This window comes from Tachysurus vachellii, chromosome 4 (assembly GCF_030014155.1).
Source record: "Tachysurus vachellii isolate PV-2020 chromosome 4, HZAU_Pvac_v1, whole genome shotgun sequence".
In the NCBI taxonomy this organism is placed as follows: Eukaryota; Metazoa; Chordata; class Actinopteri; order Siluriformes; family Bagridae; genus Tachysurus; species Tachysurus vachellii.
Genome location: NC_083463.1, coordinates 30,139,645 through 30,167,575, shown reverse-complemented (window position 1 = coordinate 30,167,575; position 27,931 = coordinate 30,139,645). Strand labels below are relative to the sequence as shown.

At 39.9% G+C, this 27,931-nt stretch overlaps 4 protein-coding genes across 5 annotated transcripts; 2 read left to right on the top strand and 2 right to left on the bottom strand.

The window, feature by feature from the left end:
* Positions 1–929: 929 nt before the first annotated feature.
* LOC132844935 (MOB-like protein phocein) lies at positions 930–5,946 on the bottom strand. Its single transcript, XM_060868842.1, has 8 exons — positions 5,827–5,946; positions 3,703–3,765; positions 3,429–3,529; positions 3,250–3,292; positions 3,036–3,122; positions 2,421–2,500; positions 2,101–2,212; positions 930–1,754 (listed from the first exon to the last, which is right to left on the bottom strand). The coding sequence occupies exons 1-8, from the start codon at positions 5,884–5,886 to the stop codon at positions 1,623–1,625; spliced, it is 678 nt and encodes a 225-aa protein (XP_060724825.1). The 5' UTR covers positions 5,887–5,946; the 3' UTR covers positions 930–1,622.
* Positions 5,947–6,408: 462 nt separating this feature from the next.
* Positions 6,409–8,291, top strand: LOC132844936 (gamma-crystallin M2-like). The gene is made up of 3 exons (XM_060868843.1): positions 6,409–6,669; positions 6,966–7,208; positions 7,949–8,291. The coding sequence occupies exons 1-3, from the start codon at positions 6,661–6,663 to the stop codon at positions 8,222–8,224; spliced, it is 528 nt and encodes a 175-aa protein (XP_060724826.1). The 5' UTR covers positions 6,409–6,660; the 3' UTR covers positions 8,225–8,291.
* Positions 8,292–12,685: 4,394 nt separating this feature from the next.
* Positions 12,686–17,763, bottom strand: LOC132844927 (ankyrin repeat domain-containing protein SOWAHC-like). Its single transcript, XM_060868831.1, has one exon. It carries the CDS (start codon positions 17,452–17,454, stop codon positions 15,721–15,723), a length of 1,734 nt encoding a protein of 577 aa, XP_060724814.1. The 5' UTR covers positions 17,455–17,763; the 3' UTR covers positions 12,686–15,720.
* A 282-nt stretch (positions 17,764–18,045) lies between these two features.
* septin10 (septin 10) lies at positions 18,046–27,200 on the top strand. Of its 2 annotated transcripts, XR_009648388.1 has the most exons (11): positions 18,046–18,202; positions 21,065–21,179; positions 21,355–21,550; positions 22,075–22,261; positions 24,369–24,530; positions 24,905–25,001; positions 25,084–25,252; positions 25,457–25,589; positions 25,972–26,156; positions 26,663–26,738; positions 26,879–27,200. XR_009648388.1 is itself a non-coding variant. In XM_060868835.1 (10 exons), exons 1-10 carry the CDS (start codon positions 18,173–18,175, stop codon positions 26,676–26,678), a joined length of 1,290 nt encoding a protein of 429 aa, XP_060724818.1. In that variant the 5' UTR covers positions 18,046–18,172; the 3' UTR covers positions 26,679–27,200. The 2 variants fall into 2 exon arrangements, 1 of the variants encoding a protein (XP_060724818.1); XM_060868835.1 differs by having other exon boundaries at positions 26,663–27,200.
* Positions 27,201–27,931: the final 731 nt, after the last annotated feature.

The following is a 27,931-nucleotide window of genomic DNA, read 5'->3' as shown; positions in this document are numbered from 1 at the left end:
GAAAACAACATGAAAATAGTTTTGATCTGCTGCACTATGCATTAAAGATTTGATTAGGACAGATAGGCAAATTTTCAGAAAAAAATGTCTTAAAACTGCAAACATGAAGAGAAACGCAAATAATTTGGACGCTACGTATCAATACGTGCCTTATGGACATTTCATAACTAACTTTCTACTTTTATAACCAAAAAAAAAATGACGTCCATATGCTCACTATGTACTTTTTTTTTTTATCAACTCCCTCAAAATAGACACACAGCTCTCTTGTCCACGTATATTATAACAACGGCATAGTCCTACGGTCAGCTTAATCAACCAGGCACGATTGTTTATTTATTTAAACATATCTTTATCAGTTTGTCTGTAACAAACAGTTTTTTTCCCCCCATACTGAGTGTTTCTTTGGCTTGGTGGTTTTTTATATATACACACACACACACACACACACGTACACACACACATTTTATATATATAAAGTTTTCTATTTACTACCATTTTAACACATTGTTTGTTTAGCCTAATGTGTGTACATGTCACTCAGAGCATTTTATGACACTTCTTATGATAATTTTTGATGTATGTGCTAACCGTGCACCAGGAAAGTGTCATATTTCTCAAAAGAAATTTTTTTTTCTAGGTAGTTGTTCTGGAAATGAATCCAGTAAAACATTTGTGTTGATAAATGAATACAAAAAGAAAATACAGAAAATATATATGGTGGGTTTCTTGTTTGTCATGTACACTGTTTTGTTGTTATCGTTCAGGGAATTTGCAGAATTGAAGAGTGTTTAATGTCGTTCTAATGAGAAATGCGTTTCTGTCAAATTTGCCTTTAAACTGTTTTTGAAAACTGCATTGTTGAAATCAATAAATGCAACGGAGTGATTCATAAGAGTGACGGATATCTTAAACACACAAACAGCAGCTCTGTACACTTGTTTATTAGTTATTTAATCACATACTAATGTAAATGATGCTGTTTTATGGAAACCAAAATGTAACTATAAAAAAAAGAAAGAAAGAAAGAAAGAAAGGCTGGATGGTCTTAGCTGTGAATGTTCTAGACTTCAGCTCAGTATATTAGCAATAACTTAATAGCAAGAGTAAAGAAAAAAAAACAAGCAAAGAAAAGCAAGCAGTCAGTTAAAAACGTTCAGCACACGATTATTAAGATCATGTGGTAACCATGGCAACCTTATGACACTCAAACAGCCCCTGTAGTGTTGCTGTGGCCAAGTGCATGTGTGTGTGTGTGTGTGTGTGTGTATCAGCCAGCTGATTTCTGTGAAACTTCTTAAGCAAATTTAAGAGTTTGGCTTTTATATGATCTCATGGAGTTTCTTGTTTGAGATGAACACAATGATGCAAAACAACGTGTTATATACGAGGCTGTGCGTTTATATAGGTGAGGTGCTTTATGTTAGCAATACAAGATGTAAACAGAAGACCTCACTCGAAGAATCCTAACACTGCCGATGACGAATGAAGTTGGCTAGTGGGGTTATGCAGAAAATGAGAGCCTGTGAATGGCAACCACTAGCATTGATTCACAAATGTTAGCATTTTGCACGAACTTAGATTTTGTGTGCGTGTGTGTGCGTGCGTGAGCATATGAGTTCTCAGGCATCGCTCTCGGCAGAGCCAGCGTTCTGGACTTCCTCCTCCAGAATGGGCACGATGAGATTGTCCTTCGACATCAGGTTATATTTCATTACAAACCGAGTAAACCGGTGGCATAGGAAGGTCTCGTCCTGAACAGACAAACAGAAAAAAAAAATAAAGAAAATTATTTGAGATTTTCTCTAACCTAATCCGCAAAGGGCCACGTGACAGCAGAGCGCAGACAAGCAGAAGCCATAACCCTATTCCACCCAGTTTCATCCATACAACTTGATCTTTACAGAACTATTAGGCTATGTTTGGCTGAGACACCAAAAACAGTGCTGCATTCACACACAACCAAAACATCAAGTTTACTGGATGCACCTAAAAAATCCATTTTGGCATCACAATATACTGTATATTTTACAACATATTACCCATTATTAGATTATTAGACAGTAATCTCTTTCCTGTGAAAACATAACGTCAGCTCACCTCGTACTTGTCGAATATCTGGCGGTGGTGAAAGTAAGCGTGGGAAAATATCCTGTAGATGCGGCGGCAAACTGAACCCAGCTTTGCCACGGATGACTCCTTTATGCTCACCCTGAAACATTGCCATTGTGTTCTCAATCGTGTTGACGTCAAGGGAATAATAAAATCTATGTGATGAGACCAATACTAACCAAATAATAACTGACGGCCATGCTAATTCTCATACAAGTACTCGGAGAAATCTCATAGATATGCAGACAGTGAAGGGGATAATATTAATATTCCAACCTGAAATGATGCTTTACTGTTTTAATGCTCACCGGCTGGGAAAATACTTGTTACTGTTCAGAAGACAGGCGGCGCCGTCTAGCGTGTGTCTCGTGTAGTCGATAGCAGGACACTGTAGAAACAAACACCAGATACAGTCAGACAATGCTAATTAACAGCAGGCTTGTGAGATTGTGTATGTTTCATCATGATGTTGATGTCATCGCCCTGCCGTGCCCATAATTATCATGGACAAGTGGAGTTGAGATATGAGTCACTCAGCAGGTTACTACGGTTCATATAGGATACAAAACAGGTGAAAAGAAAACACATTAGGGGATACAAGTTTCTTTATTTCTGTCCATCTTAAAGCTACAGGCACACTGCTTTTTTTTCCTCACAGACATTTAAATCTACTAAATTGTGTATCAGTGTCTAGTGCATTAGGTAGACTCTGTGTGAGTCTTCACAACATTAGTAAATAAATAATCCAGGTCCAAGAAGAAATGTATGGAAATATAGACGTTTAACAGGACAAAACATTTAACTTCATAATCTACCTACGCTTTTTATTCCCGTTTAAGAAGTCGACCGTTTCCACTTTCTGAAAATCTAATGTATGATCAAGTTTGATTGAAACTTGTAGAGGAGTTTGATGCATGCCTTACCTCTTTAGGGGTTTTGTGTGCAGCACACAGAAAGATCCACTGCTCTGTAGCTGTCATCTGTGTACATGTGTCAGGGTGGCATTCTCCCTGAATGGACGGACAAGGACACACACACGACTTTTTTTTTAAAGCTCTGTTTCTGCAATTAAGTTTCATTATTATTTGACTGACATGTAAAAAAAAAAAAAGACAGCTGTGTGTGTAGGATTTTTACCTGTAATTTAACAGCAAGACCATTCAGTTCCAGACAAAACTGTCTATATTGAATAGAACACAATGAAATCAGGACATACGGACACAAATTCAGTCTGTTTCTACACTACGATATACAATTAATCTGTGGATAGATAGAGAGGCTTCAAACCCTTCGAAGGCCCACAGAGATCAGAGTACCTCAGGTGCTCGTATTTCCAAACGCCCTCGTCCTGGCCCTCGGGAGGTTCTAGGATCTTGTCGATGTTGGCGCAATCGGAGCGAATGTTCTGTTGGATGTACTGCAGAAAAAGACAGAGAATCAGTTACTCTGTGTAGGTGGAGATTTTGTTTATTTTTCCACAATTTCAGTAATTTATTTCCAAGGCACTCTGATTAACTTTTTACGCGTATTATCTCCATATTGCTGGTCTGAATGAAACCTATGGCTGGAACATTTAAGGCAAATGCCCACCTGCTGCACTGCCAGAGTGCTGTCCATCTCCTCGAATGACTCATCAGGCCAACTGTAAAAATCCTGCCAACAAATTCAAACAGTAACTTATTTCCAAGTGTTGTCACAGTTAGTCATGTTACACTGCTACTTCCACACTCAGTCTGGGCACGTTCATAACTTTATCATTTATAACAACGGCTATAACGACATAAAAGCACAGAAAGACAGTGAATTGTTGACCAGAACCAGATAACTATCCCTTTGTTTCCACAGAGCCACTCTCTGTTTCAGGATACAACGACAATGTAATAAATACAGACAGAGGGTCTTATTTATCGAGCTGGACACCAATTTGTGCATTTGTTCATAAATCCTCGATATAAGAGTTTACACAAGAAGGTTAGTATTCGTGAAAATCCTATAAATTTGGAGAAAAAGCGTCCATGTTTATTTTTATTATGTTTACGTCGGTCAGCAAACGTCCTTATTCTAGTTCACTAAAATTGTCATTGAGAAGTTTTGTGAAAAACAGTTTTGTAACAAAAGAAAACTCGCCATATAAACAAGCACATATGTCTAGAATATTATTAGAATATATTTCTATTGCTATAGTAAACCTTAATAACTTCCACATCTGTCTTCCAGACCTTTACCTTCATCACTCATTTTGTGCTCACTGCTGTCTGGTCTTTTGACCTTATTATGTTGGCTTTGTAGAAGCCAACATTCTGTTTTCCTATTTAAGCTTAGACAAAAATTTATCAAGAGTAACTCCTCCTAGAGCTTTCGAGCCACATGAACCAAATTCGGATATGTTGTAGACCCTGGTCTGAAGTTTGTTGCTATTACTTTCCTAAGCGATCCAAGTACCGGTACTTCTGGTACCGGGTCTCAAAATGGCCTTTTTCCCCATAGACTCCCATTATAAATTTTGGAGGTTTATAACTCGGCAAGCTTTCGAACTACCTACACCAAACTCGACCAGCTCCTTTAGTGTGATACTCTGAACAAACTTTTAAATTGGTGTACCGACTGGCCTTTCAGTTGTCCCGCAGCCCCACCCCCAAAATATGCAAAATCCAAAAACTTTTTACAACATGGACATGTGACATATCAAAACACTCACAACAATGAGGGGAACTTCCTCACGTGTATTCTGATGACGTCACATGCTCATCTCCACTTACCTCCAAATGTTTTGGCACCCTAGCTTTCTGTTTACTTGCTTCCAAAAGTAACACTGACCCTTATGTCCAAAAAGCATTGGCCTTTGCAAATACTTGCATCGTCAAAGCCAACATCAAAGTTTGTCGCGACGAACTGTACAAATCTAGTTTATATATGCAGTTTTGTGGGCGTCACTATATGCAAATGAGCTCCGCTGGAACTTTTGCAAATCTGCCATAAATATTCAGTTTAGTTTATTTTAGTAAAAGATTGATAAATGAGTGTAACTGTAAAAGATTTTATAGAAAAAAAAAAATCTAAACTCAAAAACAATTTTTTTTTTTTTTTACTTTCACTGTTTTGGATATTATTATTATTATTATTATTATTATTATTATTATTATTATTATCGAGATGCACAGTGGAACTGGGTGTTTTTTTTATTTACTATTCATATAAAATCCTTTTGTTTTTAATAGAAGGTCAGTGACAACTATGTTACAGAATTACACCCAACTATGTGCTTAACATTAGGCATATATCTTACTAACACAACGTATTTCTTCCCAAACATTCTAAGCACAATGTGAGTACTAGTTACACGTAAAATTGATTAACTAAATGAACTAAACCTGCTCTGGTCACAGATCGAGCTCTAGTTGACTGCTGTGTCTACAAATAGCCAACTGTCTAGACGGTGAGTTTTCACCCCACCCGTATTTCTATTAAACTCCGCCTCCATTTAGCTAGGATTGGTTCATATTTTACATCTCGTCTTCTGATTGGACCAGCAAGGTAGGTTAGAAAACGGGTGGGAAAAGGATAACAGTCGGCTGTTTGGAAGAAGCTAGTTAGCTTACTTAGCTATCTTCCTTTTCGTCAATGGAGGGTTTTATCCGATCTCAACATCCCATATATTTTATTTAGCGCGTCTATTCTTACGTATGGAAGCATTCAGCATACACAATGCAGTACCTTCGCCTTAGTTCCTGGACGGTTCCTCCTCAGGACTGCTGTACCCTCCGCCATGACCATCTCGGCAACGCCCCGGAAGTGACGCACACGCGTTCACTTCCGCGTTCCACTACAATAACGTCCATGTGTTACTGCATAGTTTGGGATCAACTCAATTTTGTAGAAATCCAAGAACAATCATATGTATGAAAGAAACACGATCAGCAACAAACTTTCATGACATGAAATAGAGTAGAATTGAAATTAAATGGAAAACACTTATATGTTGTGTTTAGGATAATAACCTACTTTAGGCTGGTTGATGTGTTTTATTCTTTATGTAATTACAGTAATATTACTTAGTAACTCTTCTATATCGCTACTCAGATCTTTATATGAATAGAACAAAGCCTTTGCCACATGAATTTCGCTTTTCTTTGAGACCGCTTCGTGGAGCTTGTGTAACACACACACATCTACGCTCACTCGGACCTATGCCCACTTTCTAGAAGCAGGCCTCATAGTTGAGCAATAATGATGACTTCCAGCTTTCTCGGCTGTAAACACGAAGCCCTTTTGATACCGGATTATCGGATAAAAGCTGGTTTAATAGATGCTGAAAACAGAAAAGATGGGAGTGAGAGAGCAATGTGCAGCTGTGTGCCATTTGGGCTGATGATTCAGGACTTTTTTCTCTATAGCCTGGATCAGAATCTTGGCAGCATCTCAAAAGTGGCAAATCCAGTGCAACAACAAAACTGTTGACTCTACAAGCACATGGCGGTGGTTTATAAAACGGGCAAGACCGACTTTGCATCGGTTATCACCTGAGAAAGACTGCACCCTACAATCAGGATGAGTAAGGTGAGAATACAGGAGACAGAAAAGCTGTAGACATCAGGATTGTGGGGTTTTTTTCTAAATCTTTGCAGCACAAAGAACATTCTTAAAGCATTTACAATAATAGCAAAGCATTAAACACTCACTTGGCTGTGCAATGTTTTTAGAAAACTCAGCCCTGATTACTCTTGGGCTTTACTTTGAGTCTTACAATTGATTAATAAGGATATTAAAACGGATACTATATTGAGTGCTTAATTAAACATCAATTTCCTGATGCATTGGGATTGTTACACATATGCTGCTTTTTCTCTTTACAGATCATATTTTACGAGGATAAGAACTTTCAGGGCCGCTCATATGAGTGTGAGGCTGATTGCCCAGACATGCAGCCCCACTTCGCCCGCTGCAACTCCATCCGAGTGGACAGCGGATGCTGGGTTCTGTACGAGAAACCCAATTATAAAGGATACCAGTACGTACTGACTCATGGGGAATATCCTGAATACCAACGCTGGATGGGCTACAACGACTCAATTCGTTCTTGCAGGACCTTCTCTTATGTAAGAGAGAGAGAGAGTGTGTGTGTATGTGTGTGTGTTGAACTTTACAGTGCAAATGCAGTTTAGCAAGATAAATGAGACCCTTTTCTTGATATAATAGTTCTGTAGAATGCCGTTGCTTAACACTTGGGTGGAAAAACTAAAAGCCGGTCTTTTTTGTATTGTTGAAATGGAAAGCTAATTAAATATAAATAGTTAATTAAATATAAATAATCAGACTTGTACTTTAGATAGCTTTTAATAGTTCCAAGATTGTGTTGTAATTCATTTACCTCATTATTTGATATAAAAATGTCAGAATATTTGAACACCACCAATAAAAAAATATAAATAAATAAATAAATAAATAAATAAACTGAAAGAGATTTTGGGTATTAAATCCAAAGTCTGCATTAGGTTTAGGTATAGGCAAAAAAACTAAATATATTTTTTATTTTAGCTACAATGAAATCTTTACATTATTCTGTATTAGATATTGGTATAATGAGTCTATAAAATATTAGAATAATTTATATCAGGAAAATTCACAGAACTTCAGATTATGTAGATTATGCATTACCAATCTGTGATGACTGAAATTATAATTTTGACAGTAAGCCTAAAAAAAGCCAAAATATTCATTTGGTCCTGACGTTAAGGAATGACTCTATTCACTCTAATGTTAAAGTCAATAATACTATAACTATCTTGTATTAAGTTGTTTAAAATGTAAGATCTCTTTCTTGAATTTTTTGCTCCAGAACCGTGGAGGGGAGTACCGTATGCGCATCTACGAGCGTCCTGATTTCCAGGGCCAGATGATGGAGTTCAGTGACGACTGCGAGTCCGTGCAAGAGCGCTTCCATCACAGGGACATCTACTCCTGCAAAGTGATGGACGGTTACTGGACCCTGTATGAGCATCCCAGTTACAAGGGACGCCAATACTTCATGTGTCCTGGCGAGTACCGGAAGTTCAGCGACTGGGGTGCAGCGTGCGCCACCACCGGCTCCTTCCGCAGGATAACTGAGTTCTAAATGAACAGCGGCCTTTCTGTCCATGTAATAAAACTTCACTATTAAATAAAAAGAGTACAAATAAAAAGCATCATGACTTGTTTGTGTTTGTGCACGAAAAACAGACTGTCTAAATGTTGTGCTTTTTATAGAATCTATATTAAATAAATACAATAAATGGGGGAAGTCGTGGTCTAATGGTTAGAGAGTTTGACTCCTAACCCTAAGGTTGTGGGTTCAAGTCTCGGGCTGGCCACGACTGAGGTGCCCTTGATCAAGGCACCGGACCCCCAACTGCTCCCCGGGCACCGCAGCATAAATGGCTGCCCACTGTTCCGGGTGTGTCTTCACGGTGTGTGTGTGTTCACTGCTGTGTGTGTGTGCACTTTGGATGGGTTAAATGCAGAGAACAAATTCTGAGTATGGGTCACCGTACTTAGCCGTATGTCACGTCATTTTCACTTTCAATAATGCAATAAATACATTTATTGTATTATCTTAAGATTTATCTTAGGAGCAAATTTATAATTTAGTAATATAATTTTTCATGCCATTCCTCAATATGAAGTGTCAGCAAAGCCTCACTGATGTGTTCAGTAGTCTGAAGTTTTTCTGCATGTAGTTGGAAAAAATGTGCATTCGCACAAGGAACATCCCCCAAACCCACACATAAAAGATTTGAGATATTTGAGCCCAAATATCTAGAAACATCTACCAAGAGATTGCGATTGTGCTTCCAACACCATAAAATAACCCTTAATTCAAATAACAGCACAAAAGTGGATGTAGGATCAGACATAAAATCACTAGTGTTGAATCATGTTAAAGACCTGAAATCTGACACGAGGAGAATTTATAACACGGCATTGAAGTGAATAAAATAAATAAACGAGTAAGAAATAATATTGTAAATAATATCATGTCATGTTTCTATAGTCATATAGACATGTGAGTGATTTTTATACGGGGTGCCAATACTTATAGGGTTGCCACAATAGAGCTAGAACTCTCCACTGTAGTAGTTAATATGCAAATACTTGTTATGCTCAGAACCTTGTGTATGTGTGTGTGTGTGTGTGTGTGTGTGTGTGTGTGTTTGTCTGGACATTTGAATGAACACAGTACATTGAGAGCAGAGCAGGCAGGCGGGATGACAGGCACATTCTTCATGTCAGCAAATCCCTCTGCCTTTTCAATCACACACACACTCACACACACACACACACCAAATGAGTCCATGCTAATAATGAGAAATTATGTGATAATGAGCATGATGCTATTTCGACACAATAATAATAATCAGATTAATGAACCTGTTCAGCAGCACTCATCTCATCATGGACAATTACGAGTGATTCATAATAATTTTGTCAGATTTTTACCAAAAAAAAAAAACAACAAACCCAACAACACAGTAACAATCAAGGTCTTTTTCGAACTAGACTTTCACTTAAATTTCTTTTATTAGTGTTACTGTGTGTGTGTGTTTATTTTATAGGAAGATTAAAGTTGCAGAAGTCCTTTATTTTTCCACAAAGCTTTAAACACGCTGTAAAATGGAAGATAAAATGGTGTTGATTAGTTGAATCATATAATGCAGTGAATTGCTTTAAACCATCTTTAAACATCTTAAGACAAAGCAGATTAAACAAACACAAGGTCTTAGACCTTTTATAACGTGGCATTAGACTGTACAGGACACATCTGTAGTAGAAAATGTGTGTGTGTGTGTGTGGGTGGGTGGGTGGGTGGGGGGGGATGGTTGTTTATCGAAATAGAAGGTCTGAAATCACCAGGGTATTAAAATGACTCAACACATTTTTCTAGGTTGTTTCACAGATGTTGAGGATTTTTTTTCACTGGAGGAACATTAGATACAGTTCGTGAATGAACATAAATGCGTTCATGAATTTCAAATGAATTTTCATCATTTTCATCTTCCTCATGATGTGAATTGGATTCTTAAGGCAGCAGTTATATATTTCACAATATCTGCTAGGAAACCGTGCGATTCGAAACAATTTTGTATCCTCTGATCAATCTGGAGTTTGAGTTCATTTGTGAACAGATCATCTTGCTATCCAGTTAAATAATTTACACATAATTAATAACTGAGTTATGATTGTTGCCTCGACTCATTCGATCCAAACTGTTCGTTCGTTACTAACTAACCTAACTAATCTTTTTACTAACCTATCATACTGATACTCATCAGAAAAAATGAAGTTGGTTTTGTCTGAAACAAGTAACAGCAAGGACGTAAAACTTTATTGTCTGCAAATACTAATAGCATGTTTTTGTTTTTTTTGTTTTGTTTTTAATAAATTATTTGTTCTCTCACTCACTCATTTTCTACCGCTTATCCGAACTACCTCGGGTCACGAGGAGCCTGTGCCTATCTCAGACGTCATCGGGCATCAAGGCAGGATACACCCTGGACGGAGTGCCAACCCATCGCAGGGCACACACACACACTCTCATTCACTCACTCACTCACACACTACGGACAATTTTCCAGAGATGCCAATCAACCTACCGTGCATGTCTTTGGACCGGGGGAGGAAACCGGAGCACCCAGAGGAAACCCCCGAGGCACGGGGAGAACATGCAAACTCCACACACACAAGGTGGAGGCGGGAATCGAACCCCCAACCCTGGAGGTGTGAGGCGAACGTGCTAACCACTAAGCCACCGTGCCCCCCTGAATTATTTGTTGAGACACAAAATTAATTAAAAATGATATTAGATGCAAGAGCTGAAATCTAATCTATCTATCAACAGCTGGACAATGAAACTAATTGCTAATCCTTGTTTAATGTCATGGGATGGTGTTATGTCACCTGTTTGTAATTCTTCCCTAACGAGTTGCCCTATTTATACCTGACCTTCGGTGTCAGTCTTTTTCGAGTCATCATTCATTGGCTGCTGTTGCGGTCGGTTTGTTTTTGACCATGTTTTGAGTCTTCATACATGGTTTTAGTTGTCACGTTTCATGTATTGTTTTATGTTATATCCTGTTATTAAACAAGGACATGGTTTCAATCCTGCGCATGGTTCGGAGTTGCTGAAACCGCTGAACGTTACAACAGCCTGAGCTAGAAAGACATCAGCCTGTAAATATTTATTATTATTAAAGCTTATTGCTTGCTCCAACATGCGCATTTAGACTTCCATTATTCTTCACTTTGACGCAGGATTTACGTTTATTTCTGACTAAATGAATCCATGTCGAAATTCTCGCCGGTATGATTCAAACATACAGTACAGGACAAATAAGCTGAGTAAACATACAGTGGAGTATTACTTTAATAAGTTTAAAACCATGTGATATGTGATTAAGGAACAACAGCACCATGTCAGGTTATGTTCGGCACAAAAGGAAATAAAAGCTCACTCCTATATGAAAGTGCATAAGTACTAAATTTACGGTAAAAGGTAAACGGTGTGACATAAAAATACAACATAAAAACAAATCTATAGACTGTATAAAATCTGTAAGGAAAGATTCACACACTTCTGGATCAACAATTCAAAATTCATTAGTACACAGTTTGGAGTTAGCAGCTCTAGCTTTGTATTGTATTTGTACAAAAAGGAACAAAATTGTTAGAAAAAAAAACACACACTAAAACTGTACACAACAGCATTTTAGTGAACAGTTTAGTTTTATAGAAAGAGTCCAAAGAGTTCACATGGAAAGGTTGTAAAAAAATTTATAGTCTTCAAAATGAAACGTGTCCGAACTTGACGTGTCCGAACTTGAGTTTGTATCGATGAATGAATTCATTACAAAGGTTATAATGGAGAAGAAAAACAAGCAGGAACAGAGTGAGCGGCTTTTCCGTGGTAGTGTAGTGAAGTCGTGTCCACATTATCAGTGCTCTAAAAAAGATTTCTCTTGTATTTCTGGGAAAAGGTTTCTGAGGAAAAAAATCTGGCTTGAACATTTGTACAGTTGCATAACTTGGTTTTCTGTCAGCCGGGGCGCCCCTCCCTTCTGTGCCCTTGTAAAGTCCCAGCTGACGTGTACAAAAAAGCTGGACATGAGAAAATAACTAGATTTAAGTGTGCTGTTATCATGCAAAGTTTGAATTATGTGGTAGATAGCAAAGTCTCCTTATAGGTCATGCGATAATGAGGCCAATCAGCAGATCACACACACACACACACAGTTTTAGGTCAGCAAAGCCCTTGCCACATGACCAAGGACATTGAATAAAAAACTCATTCTCACTTGTACACCTATTTTACTATCCATGTGAGGGCCATAATTATGAATGGAGCAAATTAATGCTTTCGTACACTTTTAACACTGACCCAAACCACAGTAAACAAAAATTTTAACTGTTTAAAAAAAAAAAATACCAATCACTGTCATAAACTTCAGATGGATGAGGATATTCTTGTTTTTGTGGGCAACGATGCGTAATATATTAAAACACCCCCACCCCCACCTTGCCCCCAAACACACACACACAGGTCTGAAATAAATTAAGCAGCTTCCTAAATTTACTTTACATATCCAGCTCGGAATCAGGACGATCTGTACACAGGGTTATTTCTGATAACAACACGAGATTTTTGTACCGTAACCTTCAACAACATGCAAACAAACCAAAGCAAAAGGGAAAGAGAGGATTTTGAGCCAACCTAAAGAAACACTCCCAACCTGATCTCTGTCTATTACTTCTTTAGTTTACGTGTGATTACTACACGTAATCATACTGAGACGTTTCCCTGAACTGAGAAACAAAAATACGAAGGAAATCAAAACAGAAACAAAGTCTGGGGCAAATGTTGAATTCTGTCAGAAAGTTTTTAAAAATAAAAAAGGAAACTCAAATTTTAAAACAACTATTTGGTATTTTAAAACATGTCTTTCAGACAGGAATTGAGGAGCAATGCGTTAAAATGTAGTTATATTTTTGCTTATGTTTTTTTAACAGTATTCTGACAGAATACAATAATTATAATATCGATAGAGTGATTGATTAGATCACAATACACTTTTCTACAAAAATCATTGACATCTTTCACATAAATGTTACAAAATTTTCAACTGAATCATCCAAATGTTAAACATTTCTTTTACAATTATTTCTTCTTATAGATAACTGTAGATAAATTATTAACGATAAAGAATTAATAAAATAAAAAATAAAAATAAAGTAAGTAATAAAGTCATTTATTTTTTTTAAAAATGCGAAACCGTTGTTATTATGATTAGGTTCGGAACAAACGTAGAAGAAACGTCTTAAAGTTTCGTGAAAAAAAACTGAAGAGTGCATTCAAAGATTTTACAAAACTGTCTGTTTCCTCCTTCACAACTACTTTTTAATTGATCCTCAATACAAAGAAGCATTGAGAATCTTAAATGCCGTAATCATAAGCACACTACAGATATATTGAATAATGATTAAACTTTAAAACAACAACAACAACCAAAAAAAAGGCTGTATTCCTTTAAGAGTTGTGTTTTTCCCAAATTCAATGTGGTCAACCTCATGATCTGACTTAGCACTGAGTCAGCAGTGTGTTTAGAGGGAACGAGCTCGAGCTTGCTCACGCGGGACTACAATGACGCTAATATCGTCAGACATGCTCCAACACTTAGCAGGACTTTTCACGTCTTAACCCAGAGGAATTTTTTTCCTAACCCAGTATGTTACATAACTACTGAACTATGATTAAAAAAGGGTTTTGTTTGTCACAATGATTAATGCTCTCTTAGTAAAAAGTGCAGCAAAAATCACATTCGATGTAAATGTAAAGCACTTAATCTGAAAATTATACTAAGCAGGAAGGATATAGTGTCATTGATACAAAGCACTTACACATAAAGACCAATAAGCCTGTTTTAGGTGCTTTACTTCATATGCATACTTCATACAGTATGTGAATGCTGGTGTTAAATCATTCCATTTTTAACCTCCCTTTTTAACCAGGCACGTCCTTGAGGTACTTTATGGTACTTTACTTTAAATATTTATGGCAGTACAAAAGGTGGGACACTATATTGCTAAAGACTGAGGTACAATATTTCTGGGGAGAACCGATATTAGATCTGGGACTAGGCTCAGTGTAGGGTGAGCTCAGATTTAAAGGTGGAGTGCACGATGTTTGAAAGCCAATGTTGACATTTAAAATCACCAAAACAAATACGCTCCTAACCCAAATTTGTATCACCCCTGTTTTGATAGCTCCACCCCACACATACATACGTAACCCAGGCAACTATTATAGCGGAACCTGCTGGGGCAGCTAGCCGAGGGGATATTTTTATCAGTAAATGAACACAATGAGTAATACTATGGTAATACAAATGTGTTTTTGTAGTACTGTGTGTTGTACCGTGAAAGGTTTAGCTCCGATTCACGCAGAAGACAGTGTTCAACACCTAGAACCCGAGGCAGAGGTAACGGCAGGAATCCGCCATGTCAATGTTTCAATCTCTTTTGGCTAATGTCAGACATGTGCACTGAACACTCATATTGACAAGACACACCCCTTTCTGCTCATTGGCTACATGTTTGTTTTGTTAGTCGGCCCGACTCAGTTTTCTGAAGCATTTCTCAAACATCGTGCACCCCACCTTTAAGTCTAATAAGTGCTCGAAGTAATAAATTACATTATGAAAAGGCTAATATTTTGACGTATACCTAAAAGCGTTTAAAACAGCATTATATTCCAATGTATTCAAAATTTGAGCTTTGTTTCAAGCACCATGTGTCATCATCTCCAACCTACCACAACTTAATCTTCGTTTTTAATATCTTCTACATGCGACTGTAAAAATTTGCTTTCCCGCTCTTCTAAAATGATGAGACAATCAGCAAGAAGTTTGAAGCAAGTTAGCTTTTTAGACCGATTTTTACATTGGATTATACTCATTTCCCCCAACACACTACGGTTTTTCACTTATTTGGTGCATTTGGGTTCGAATGATGTCATTTGTAAACAGTCGAATATCTTTTTAGGAACTTTTCGATCTCTGTAAAAATAAAAATAAAAAGCATTCTTTTAGGTCTTGTAAAAACTGTGTCTGCAGTGTCTGCTTTCAGCAAACTGTATGAGTTTGAACAACTTAAATACTTTGGCATTTGAATTAATTAAATGAAATAAATAATAAAGATGATAAGTGCTAAGTGCCGATAAAGACTTAACTGTTATAAGTTTTGAATAACACAGCATTAAATTAACAAATGTTACGATTAATAAAAACCTAAGGGGATGCAAACTTGTATCTCAGATTTTGGTGGTAGAGACACTGGTGTTTTATGTGCACTTGGAATGTTCAGCTTGTAGGAGGTGAGTAATGAGGAATATTCGGCTCCTGACAGGGTAATGTACTGGACCCCTTCTGTCTGTCATGACTCCTGGTATAACCCCTACCCCTGTCTTTTAGTGTGTGTGTGTGTGTGTGTGTGTGTGTGTGTGTGTGTGTGTGTGTGTGTGTGTGTAGTGTATAAGCAGCAAGTCTGAGAAGTCTAACATCCACCGAACCCACACACGCAGAATCACCCAAAAAGGTTTGATTTTGGTCTGGATCTAAACGAACCGGACGCTTGACCCGTGGCTCCCTCGAGACGCTCAAAGTGAGAAGTGCTGTGAACGATCGGCGTGATCCCCGCGCGCACTTTGCTCAGTCTGGGCTTCAGTTTGTTAAACGACGATTTCCGACGAAGTGGCCTGTCTCTCGTGAGCCCCCCGACACAGTCGTCGTCTTCGCTCGCGCTGCGGTTCAGCAGCCTGAGGTTGGCTTGGAGAACTCGGGGCAGTTTCCACCGAGCAGCGTCGTCCCCAAGCGCGAGCTCCTCGCAGGTAGCGTCGGCTCCAGCTATGTCGAGGACGTCTCTCGCGACGTCGCTGCGCAAATACTGGCTCGCCTTCTTGCCGCTGTAATCGCGCGTCTCTACATCGGCGTCACACGCGCCCACCAGGAGTTTGATCACCTCGGTGTGGTTGTGCATGGCTGCCAGGTGGAGAGGTGTGTAGCCGGCGCTCGAACGCGCGTTTATATCCAGCGCCACGTTGCGTTGCCGTGCAAAGTTCACAATCTCTGCGAGCAGCTCGTGCTTGCCCAGCTTGGCGGCCCAGTGTATGCACGTGAAACCGGTCACGAAGTCTTTTCTGGAAATGAGGTTGGGCTCGCTGTTGAGCAGCCGACGCAGGCTCTCCCATTCCCCGTCACAGGCGCACATCATCCACTCGTGCTCCACGGGGTCCAGCGTCACGGCGCTGCTCTCTTCCTCAGTGTGCGCGGAGTTTACACACGACAGGTCGCCGTCGTTCTTAGCTGCGTGTCGGCTCTGCCTCAGCACCAGGCTGCGTCGTATCTGCGGCGAGCTGTTCATCACATGCGCAATAAAACTCTTCCGACTCCCTTTGGGTGTGTTGCGTGCCTCATTCGCGCTGCCCAGACCGACACGTGTTGATCCGCTCCCTGCTCTTTCCGTCACTTCCTCACATGCTGTCGGTGCGGACTCGCTCTCTGATATATCTGAGTGACTCTGATCGACTCTGCCTTCGCTCCGGGCTTCAGTACGCGTCGGTAAACATGGAGGATGGATGATGAACTTGCTTCCGTCAGTCTCCGGTAGGTGACACGGCTCAGTTACAGAGATCTCTGGAATACATTCTCCTGTAGTTTGATCACCGCGCTGAGTTTTATCTGATATCCCAACAGACCCGTTGTGGTTCCCAGCGCCAGTATTCCCAGCATGCTGATTCCCCATTTCCGTTTTATCCCCAGTTGTGTTCACGGCTGAAGTGAATGCGCGTAAAGCTGATCCATCCAGACTGGTTTTCGGAGGTGTGCGCGCACCAGCGCCGGCGCAAACCGATGCAGGCGGTATTTCTTGTTCTGCGTCTTTGTTCTGTGACGGGACGGTGCTGCAGGGCGCGTGGCCCTGACACTTGCCCGGTTTGACAGCGATGCAGTCGTCATGGCGGTTGTCATGGGGATCAGCAGCGCTGAGTCCGGAGGCGCTCCCCGGTCCATCACGGCCATCCTCCCGTCTCACAGACCCTCTGAACCTTTTTCTCAGACAGACGTATTTCTCTCGGTTTTCCACTTGCACCACCGCCACGCTGTCGACGAAGCTCTTAAACGCCCCTTTAACAGCGGCTTTCCTCTCGGGGTCAGTGGAAAGGAAAGATCCGAAGTGCTTTATTAAATCCGTGTTCTTCACTCTCCCTCCTCTCTCTGTTAGAAAACATAAAACCGCTTCTTGTGTGCATTCGGCCGCCATCACATCAAACTAAACAACACATCATCGACCAGAATCTGTTATTCCCGGTAAAAAAAAAAATCGCCTCTTTTTACAGATTTGAATAAACAAATCGATTCTCCACCCATTTCTGGATCCCTCATTATTTTGTCTCTTTATCCCGCTGCTAATCCCAGGTATTGCCAGTAAGTGGAGCAACCACGTCTCCATTCATTACTCGTAGCCAAACAAGCACACGTCCCGCCCTTTAATCCCTCCTTACTGAAACTGTCACCTTTCAGCCACCATCTTGGCTCTCGATATCACGCGCCACATAAGCGCAGCCTGCCCTTAAAGAGCCGAAATGGGTGCCAGTTTCTCGTTTCCAGTACTGTTATATTTTTCTAGACCGAACCATCGTAGACGTTCGAGGAGGTGCAGTGAAAGCTAACAGATGATATGTTTGCAACGTTTCTTTTAAAAACGAAATACTAGATACACAATAGTTCACAGATAAATTACGAATTAATTATGGTTTTGGTTCAAAGGCAGGATCTTCTTTGGTAGGACATTTTTATGCCACCCAGATAGAGTTTCACCCTCATGGACGCGGTGGTACGTTCCTGTTGCATTCCATTCGTTTCTCCTACAAACTTTTCCAATTGGCTTCACCCGCCTCTTTCATGTCGGTACTTTTTCCAACGTAAATTATATTATATTTAACATTAAATAAATTATAAGTGTTCATTCAACACACAACATGGCTTCGTCTGATGTTGCTCGACAGGGGGTAAGTTTATTATACACTTTCTTTAGAAAACTAAACTAGGTGTGTAGAGTGTTAGCATGTTAGCATGTTTAACTAGCACTGGGTTAAATCTCAATATGTTCCCTTATAATAGAAGTGCACTAGATTGGGTAGAAATGAACACATTTGAAACACATTTTACCCAATTAGCACTATTCGTGTTAAAGGTTTCATTTAAAGTTAGGATCATGGCTTAGAATTCATGCTTTTCCTTTATTTACATTGTTTATTTGAATACATACTAAATATTTTTTCTCCAAACCTTTCTGTAACATGATTTCTATGATCGACAAGATCTTCGCTTGTAATTTCACAAGAAACTATTACGCTTTTTTATTTTTATTTTTGATGACTCAACCTGTACTAGTCTTATGTTCATCCAATTAACCGCTTTCTTTATCGAACATGTCCCGCCCCTGAGGGTTTGCGACTTGCTCTACAGTAGCAGCTCGTCACTGCACGCACTTCCCTTTTAGAACGGGTCTTTATTATCGCCCCATATACATTACAGCACAGTGGATTTCTTTTCTTTACATACCACAACTGAGGAGGTTGGGGTCAGAGTGCAGGGGCAGCTATGATACAGCGCCCCTGGAGCAGGGAGGGTTGAGGGCCTTGCTCAAGTGCCCAGCAGTGGCAGCTTGGCTGTGCTGGGCCCTGAACGCCGATCAACAACCCAGCGCCTTAACCAGTTGAGCCACCACTGCCCCAAAACAATTGCTTGCTGGAGTTTATTCATTTTGAAGAGTGCAGAGTTTATAATATTAATATAATAAGGGTCGTAATGGTAATATTTCATGTTTGCTCTATGCCTAAGGTGCATACACATCAGATGCGTAAGATGGTAAGAAATCATCCACAGCTAAAAAAAAAAAGACTCATTAACCTCTTTACTGTTTTCCATACTTCACAACTTTTCCTAAAAGAGTCAGATTTGTTTTGATTTTTTTCATGGATGGATGGGTTGTCAGTTGTGTGAATTAGTCAAGCACTTCAGCACGTCATCAGACTGACTTCCTGTTTCAAACCATGTTGCTTAACTTTCTCACATTCCTGAATTGCCCCCCCCCAAAGTGTCACCCCATCTCTGGAATGCAGAGATAAACATGTCGTTCTCAATGTTGACAAGCCACAGAGGGCTGTGGCGTTTGTAATGGCATGCTTATCTGCTTATCTAAACACAAGAAAATAGAAACGATTTTTAAATCTCTGCTATGACCGAAGATCTTTCCTTCCTCAGAGAATTAAAATATTTCCCCTCCCCTGTGTTCCCACGTACGCAGACGCTGCAAATGTTTACATACCCTTGTGTCTAGGTTTTAGAGATGTTTCTAAGAATGTCCTGATGCAGTTCAGACTAAAGAGCCACAGACCATCCACAATTTTATCAACAAATGACATTTTAATTCAGATTTTTTTTAATTCTATGCAAATTATGCATTATGACGCTTTAATGCATCAAATCCAAGAGATCAGCTTGAATGATTCTGATCACTCTGTGGTTTAAAATTTCTTCAGTTACCTACTCACAACTTTAGACCCTATTTATATACCTTATTAAGTGTAACAGTGGAAGAATAACTCTTCCCATTATAGGCTGTTCACTTGGATTCTATGCCTATACCAATAAGTTAATTGCATTGAATGTAACATCAAATTTCAGTCAAATTTAAAGTCAAATTTAGACTTATTTTGTTTTCGATTTTAAACAGAAATGATGCAAATACATCATCATTAAACACACCATGTTGTCTCATATAACACTAAAAAAAACCTCTGGACATGATGGTTAAACATGGTTAAAGTTGTTGCCCAAACGAGAGAGGTGAACAACTTGAAGCTTACTGGTGTGAATGTAGAAGACAGAAGGCTTTATGGCAAAACATTTTTTGATAGCATCTTCCAGGATAAACAGACATTTTTGTAAAATACAGTACTGTGCAAAAGTTTTAGGCAGCTGTGGAAAAAATGCTGTAAAGAAAGAATGCTTTCAGAAATATAAATAATGAGTGTTCATTTCTGTCAATTTACAAAATGCAAAGTGAGCAAACAAAAGAAAAATCTAAATCAAATCAATATTTGGTGTTACTACCTTTTGCCTTCAAAACCAGCATGAAGCGATGGCACGACCCCCACAGAGCCCTGATCTCAACAACATCGAGTGTGTCTGGGATTACATGAAGAGACAGAAGGATGTGAGATAGCTTACATCCACAGAAGATCTGTGGTTAGTTCTCCATGATGTTTGGAACAACCTACCAGCCGAGTTCTTTCAAAAACTGTGTGCTAGTGTATCTAGAAGAAGTGCTGCTGTTTTGAAGGCAAAGGGCGGTCACACCAATGCATTTTGTTCATTTATGAAAATAAATGTTGAACATTTTCCATTTTTGAAAGCATTCTTTGTTTACAGCATTTTTTCACACCTGCCTAAAACTTTTCCACAGTACTGTATATATTAATTTCCTTCTTCTTTCCCATACAATCCATTATATACAGGATGTGGAAACCAGTTTTTGTTCTCATCTCTGTTTAGGTTTACTAGAAGATCCGTGTTAGAACTGTGGGACTCTTTTTATTTCAGGGTGTTGTCTTTATGAACACTATACAAAAAGCACTGTGGCTAAGCATTCCAGATTGTGTTTATTTTTAGCTGTAATTTTGCCTACACAGCTGTCGGTTTATGATTTCTTCTGTTCTTTTTGCATCTATTAACCAAGAATAAGGCAAGAAAGACCCACCGTGATACAAGTCCTGACAGTGCAGTGGCATTCCATGTATTTCGGTATTTCTATGCATGTTTTAATTTGCTTATTTTTGCTTCTTTTTTTTTCTTCTTCTTAATAGGAAAGAAATGCTCGTCCTTTATCTCTGTCTGGTCATGTTGGATTTGACAGCTTACCAGATCAGCTGGTCAATAAATCCACCAGTCAGGGCTTCTGCTTCAACATCCTCTGCATAGGTGACTCTCGAACATAATTATTTATTGTTCTATTTGCCTTCTTTAAAGGGAACTGGATAATAAAATGTCTCAGTGCTTTGTACTTTAGTTATAATCATCCAGCACTAATAAACTCCCCTCTTAAGCATTATTCATACACCTCATAGCTTACACAGACGTGACTTTTTTTCCACAGGTGAGACGGGTATTGGGAAGTCCACTTTGATGGACACGCTGTTCAACACCAACTTCGAGAACTTTGAGTCGTCTCACTTTGAGCCACGCGTCAAGCTCCGTGCCCAGACGTATGACCTTCAGGAGAGCAACGTGCGTCTCAAGCTCACCATCGTCAACACGGTGGGGTTTGGAGACCAGATGAACAAACAAGATAGGTGAGTAGGCAAAAGAAGGACGGAGGCAGTTGGTGAGGTGTTTATACAGACAGGAAGATGGGCAGATGTTTGGTTAGAGATTTAGTCTATTGGTCAAACAAAAATACCCTGTAGAATGCGAACACATGAACACCCCGCTTGTCGATATTATAAGCTCCACGCTTCCGGGAAGGTTTTTACTGAATGGTGGAGCGTGGCTGTGTGGATTTGTGTTCATTCAGCCACAAGAACATTAGTGAGATCAGACACCGAGGTTGGGATGTTGAGGAGACTCTGGTTCCAGTTCATCCCAAAGGTGTTCAGTGGGATAGAGTCAGAGTCAGGGCTCCATGCAGGACACTCAAATTCTTCCACTTCAACCTGAACCTCCACACCGTATCTTCAAGGGAAGAACCATATATGGGTGTAAAGGACAGGCGTCCACATACTTTTGGCCATCGAGTGTAGATAATAGTAGTTTTTTTTTAAAGATTTCTTCCAACACGAGCTCAGTCTGTGATTTAACAGAACAATTGATTCCCCAGCTACCAGCATGTGGTGGATTACATCGACACACAGTTCGAGTCCTACCTGCAAGAAGAGCTGAAGATCAAGCGCTCACTGCATAACTACCACGACTCGCGCATCCACGCCTGTCTGTACTTCATCGCCCCGTCCGGACACTCGCTGAAATCCCTCGACCTCGTCACCATGAAGAAACTGGACAGCAAGGTTGGTACCCAATACCTTTCTTTCTGTAATTTTGTTAATGTTGTTAACACGGAATCGTAAGGGAGGCTATCTCACTGCCAAATCATTCTCTCCTCTAAATACACACACAATAAATATGCCTCAAATGACATCCGGTTCTTCAGTACTGTAACACACACTCGCCTGTGTGGTTCAGGACACAATGTGTATAAATATCAACGCGGGAACGTTATCAGGGCGGCCATCTTGGCTGTCAGAATCACTGTTTATCTAAGCGCCATTTTGTACCATTCCACACAATATTAAGTAGTGGGATTCCCAACCTCTAACAGGTCCACTGTCATTGTTCCACTATGAAATTCTGTTCTTGCGAATGGTTTCGAATGGACACTCCAAAGACGTTTGGACTTCCTAAATACTCTATTGATTTCTACTCCCACACTCCAGCGTCACCCAGAACGACCATCAGGTTCTCTTTTGAAGGTTTTTTTCCTCCTCACAGAGTTTTTCCTCACCACATATCCTTCGGCTTGCTTAATTAGGGATCTAAATCCCCACCCAGATCTAAATTCAGACTCTTTGTTATTCTAGACTTTATTTCAGAAGACATCCCTATTTTGTTAGATTTTTATACATATAAAACCGTCCCTCCACTTCTCCACGTAGTGTTCGTCAAACTCTAAATGTTGAGGCTTTTTTCCTAGGTGTCAGAGAGTAAAAATAGATTGTGAGAAATGTTGTTGTTTAAGTTAGTTTCTGCCACTCTGGGAAGTGCATGTGGCTACGTTTGAGGAGAAAAAGAACGAGGGAGGACTTCACATTTCTGACATTTTCCCCATCTGTAGGATTTATACTTCAGCTGTTCTGTATACAGTCTTGTATGAGACTATTGTGTGTGTGTGTGTGAGTGTGTGAGAGAGAGAAAGAGATTTTAGGACCTCTGATATATTCTGGGCGTGTGTGTGTCTAGTTTCATGGCTGGCACTCAGTGGGTGATTCCTCCTCAAAAATGCTGGCAGAAATACTGAAATACTGTTTGTCTCATGCTCCACGACTCTCTGAGCCATTCAAGAGGGTTTCTTTCCTCTTTTTCCTTTTTTTGTGGTGGGTGACGTAGAACCTGTGGCTACATTCACAGATGAGAAACGATCAGGTTTTGTACAAATTGGTATTCTTTAATTTTACGAGGGGGGCACGGTGGCTTAGTGGTTAGCACGTTCGCCTCACACCTCCAGGGTTGGGGGTTCGATTCCCGCCTCTGCCTTGTGTGTGTGGAGTTTGCATGTTCTCCCCGTGCCTTGGGGGTTTCCTCCGGGTACTCCGGTTTCCTCCCCCGGTCCAAAGACATGCATGGTAGGTTGATTGGCATCTCTGGAAAATTGTCCGTAGTGTGTGAGTGAATGAGTGTGTGTGTGTGTGTGTGTGTGTGTGTGCGTGCCCTGCGATGGGTTGGCACTCCATCCAGGGTGTATCCTGCCTTGATGCCCGATGACGCCTGAGATAGGCACAGGCTCCCCGTGACCCGAGGTAGTTCGGATAAGCGGTAGAAAATGAGAGAGAGAGAGAGAGAGAGTAATTTTACTAGTTTGTGCATTTGGATGAATGTAATTAAGCATAAAAGTGGTTGGTGTGCTGTTGGTTAGTCACTGACGATACCTTTTGTGCTTCATCTACAAGTCCAGAAACACCGACTGCCTGCAAAATCCCTCAACCTGCATCTTATAAAATTAAAAAACTTCCAAGGAATTATTAAAAGCAGGTCAGCCATGAAAATGAGTTAAATGTGTCGGTCCAATACATGGCTCCCCTTTCCCTTTATGCTTATGATATTAGATAAGTTTTCTCATTGGGTTTATTACAATCCAGCTGTGGATTAAATCTTCCACTGACCGGCTTGTAGTTTAGCTGGACTTTGCAGCCTGTTCAGGTTTGGAATCGAGGTTCACTTTTAAATGGAAGTACATGCATGTTTTAGTAACCAGCAATTTACCAGCAGCAATATTTCAGCTTCCTAAATTTCTGCTGTTGCTTGTTGAGCTCGATTTCATCGCAGAGTGGCTACGTTGTTGTTATTATTAGACAGCCGTGTCTCTACACCTGACGACGTGCACGCTCCTTGCTTTTAAAGGTGAACATAATCCCCGTCATCGCGAAGGCCGACACCATCTCTAAGAGCGAGCTGCACAAGTTTAAGATTAAGATCATGAGCGAGCTGGTGAGCAACGGCGTGCAGATCTACCAGTTCCCCACTGACGACGAGACCGTCTCCAAGATCAACAGCGCCATGAATGTGAGTACAATGTTTATTAGAGCTAGAATAAAATGTGACCTTTAATAAAGTCTGTTGTGACATTATAACAAGGGCGGTCTAAAGCTTGAGCAGCATCAACGACGCAAGGGTTTTAATGAAGGATTTAAATCGGGGATTGTATATGCAATATTAATGCAATACGCTGCCATTTTGCTGCCATTGTTGTTTCGTGTACGGTGATGTGTATTTGTCCCGGTGTTTCCCGAAAGTTGAAATAAAGTACGAAAATTTCTGAAAGTAACATCAGGAATCGTGTGAGGAAATATTTTTTTATAATAACAACAGCTGACTAACGTATCGTTGGTAGATGTATGACTCCTCAAATGATGACAATTTCCGTGTGTTCTTTCCAGGGTCACCTGCCGTTTGCAGTGGTGGGAAGCACAGAGGAAGTGAAGATTGGGAATAAGATGGTGAAAGCGCGACAGTACCCCTGGGGTGTGGTACAAGGTATGTTGTGTGTGTGTGTGTTTTCACGCTGTTTGTGTGTTCAGCATAGATTTTCTGAAGCACAGTTGTTGTTGTGTTTCAGTGGAGAACGAGAACCATTGTGATTTTGTGAAGCTGCGGGAGATGCTGATCTGTGTGAACATGGAGGACCTGCGGGAGCAGACGCACACGCGCCACTACGAGCTCTACAGACGCTGCAAACTGGAAGAGATGGGCTTTAAGGACACAGACGCTGACAGCAAACCAGTCAGGTAGAAACGACGGCCTTAATGAGTGTGTTCTCTGGGCATGTATCATCTGTGTCTGTGTGTGTCTGTTCATTAGCAAGTATGTTTGGATTAACATTTTTTTTATTTTTTTGAACCGATAACATCTAAAATGTTATTTATCAAGGCTGCCCCAGGTTGCATTTGTTAGACAGATCTGATGATGCACAGTAATCTGTGTCTTCTCAGCCTGCAGGAGACGTACGAGGCAAAGCGTCAGGAGTTTCTGCTGGAGCTGCAGAGGAGGGAGGAGGAAATGAGGCAGATGTTTGTCCTGCGTGTTAAAGAGAAAGAAACGGAACTGAAGGAGGCCGAGAGAGAGGTATCTGACAGATTAAACACACACTGAAAAGGAGAGAATGAGAGGAATATACTACACACCCACACACACAGCAGATTAAAGGAGAGGAGTAGGGGATTAAGCAGAGCTCTCAATCCATTTTCTCACTGATGTAATAAATATGGAGTAATAAATCAAGCTCTTCTGTTTCCTTATGCATTTCCACACTAATGCAGTTTTGTAAGGGCTTTTAAGATCATTTTGTTCAGTTTGACATGATCCTCTATAATCATCTGTAATATTCAAAGCTTTTATTTTGTATTTCCTGGAAAATGTTGACTTAACATTCCAGACATGCCATAAAGAAAGAGATCATGACAACACCATTGTGTGCGTGTGTGTGTGTGTGTGTGTGTGTGTGTAGCTCCAGGGCAAGTTTGAGCAGTTGAAGCGTTTGCATGCTGATGAGAAGAGCAAGCTGGACGAGAAGAGGAAGACTCTAGAGGACGAGATGAACTCCTTCAGTAAGAAGAAAACCGCAGCTGAGCTCCTGCAGGGTCAGTCGTTCAGCTCCAACTCTAACCTGAAGAAGGACAAAGACCGCAAAAAGTAAGGAACACGCTCACCTAACTATACCCATTCAGTTTTTTTTAGCTAGCCATGTACGGAATGATTGGAAATAAACATATAAACTAATCATTAGACAGTTTTAGCAGTGTGGTTACATAGAGCTTGGCAAAAAGGTGTGGCGTCCATCATAAACACAAATTTTATACGATCTGTATTGAGGTCCTCTAATTCTAGTTTGCATAATCATATAATTAGGAGATTTTGTGTAGTCTCTTTAAAACAACTCCTGGATCTCTGTAACAATGAGCCTTGTTCATCAGTTCGATTTGTGTTTTCTTTTTTTTTCCCTCATCCTCTTCGATAAAACAAAGCCTCTATAGAAATGTAGTGGCAAACCAAGTGGCTTCAGTGTAAACAGCACACTCACTAGCCCTTAGTATGGAACGAGCAAGAATCTATGGATGGAAAACGATTCTTTTACTGTTAAATCTGCACCGCGAAACGAAGCTCGTATTGGTTTGACTTGTCGCTTTTTCTCTTTCCAGCTCTGGATTCATGTAACGAAGCTGCATTTGAAGACGTTTCCACCCATCCTGAAAAAAAATGACTATTATCCAGCTAGTGTGTATCTTTTTCTTTCATGTTTTTTATTATTCGAGTATATCAGCAGGACTGCTGCGTGTATCATTTATATAACAGTCTCTCTTTATGTCTCTCTTTATGTTTCCTTCACTGGTTTTTTTTTTTTTTTGTTAATGTAGGAATTGAGGATGGTCACTAGGGGGCGTCGAGACTGTAAGTTTTGTATGTGGGGATCAAAGTGCCTTTAGAAATGTGCCTTAGTCCAGGATTTAAAACAAGATTGGACATAAATTCAGAAGCAGTGAACAAAACGAGGCGCTTCAGAGATTTACCCGAGAAAGGTTTAAGAATGTGGACTTGACTCAGTTCAGTCTGGAACTAGAAATACCCAAAAAAAAAAAAAAAAAAAAAAAAAAGATTCCTGAATGCTTTTTTTTTCCTATATATATTTTTCTAAATATTTTTGTGACCAAAAGATCACAATAAACAACTTCCACTGTTTGCTTTAACACTAAGAACATTTTTTTTAAAAGTATATTTATCTAAGCTTTGTATGGGATAATTAAAGCATGAATAAAATTTGAATGAAAATATTTCTCTGATAGTTTGTTCTGACCGAATGTCCTGATTACGGTTAATGCTTATTATAGGGTGCAGATCTTGTCTTTAACGTACGATGGGAGAAAACTGAGTGCACTGAAGTGTTAGTCTTCAGCTCCCTGACACACTTTTGTGAGTTTGGTGAAAAATCACACACAAAATAATAATAATAATAATAATAATAATAAAGCCTTACAAATACTGACCCCTTAATGTTTTTAGATCTTCACCACATTCACACAGTGTGTTAAGTTGGTCAGATTCTACACAGCAGCACACTTTACTCGATCACTCTCTAGAGCTGAGGTTTGACACTCACTTCCAATATATTGGACTAAATTAACATTTCAAGATCCAGGACATGACGGGATGAAACGAAGTGCACGTCTGTGTTCGTCTTGACGCGTGTTATGTCTGCTGTGAATTTGGTAAAGATCTGGGAACGTCAACATTCCCCCTAACAGGGTTTTATTCTTTGTGAAAATCAGAGAATGGTGAAAAAAAAATAACAACAAACGTGTGTTAGGAAGGTGAAGACTAACACAGAAATGTGCTCCAGAACTGTGCTATAGTATGGTGTAATATTATAGAATACAGCATTGCATATCCTAGTATAACAAAGTATCGTATAA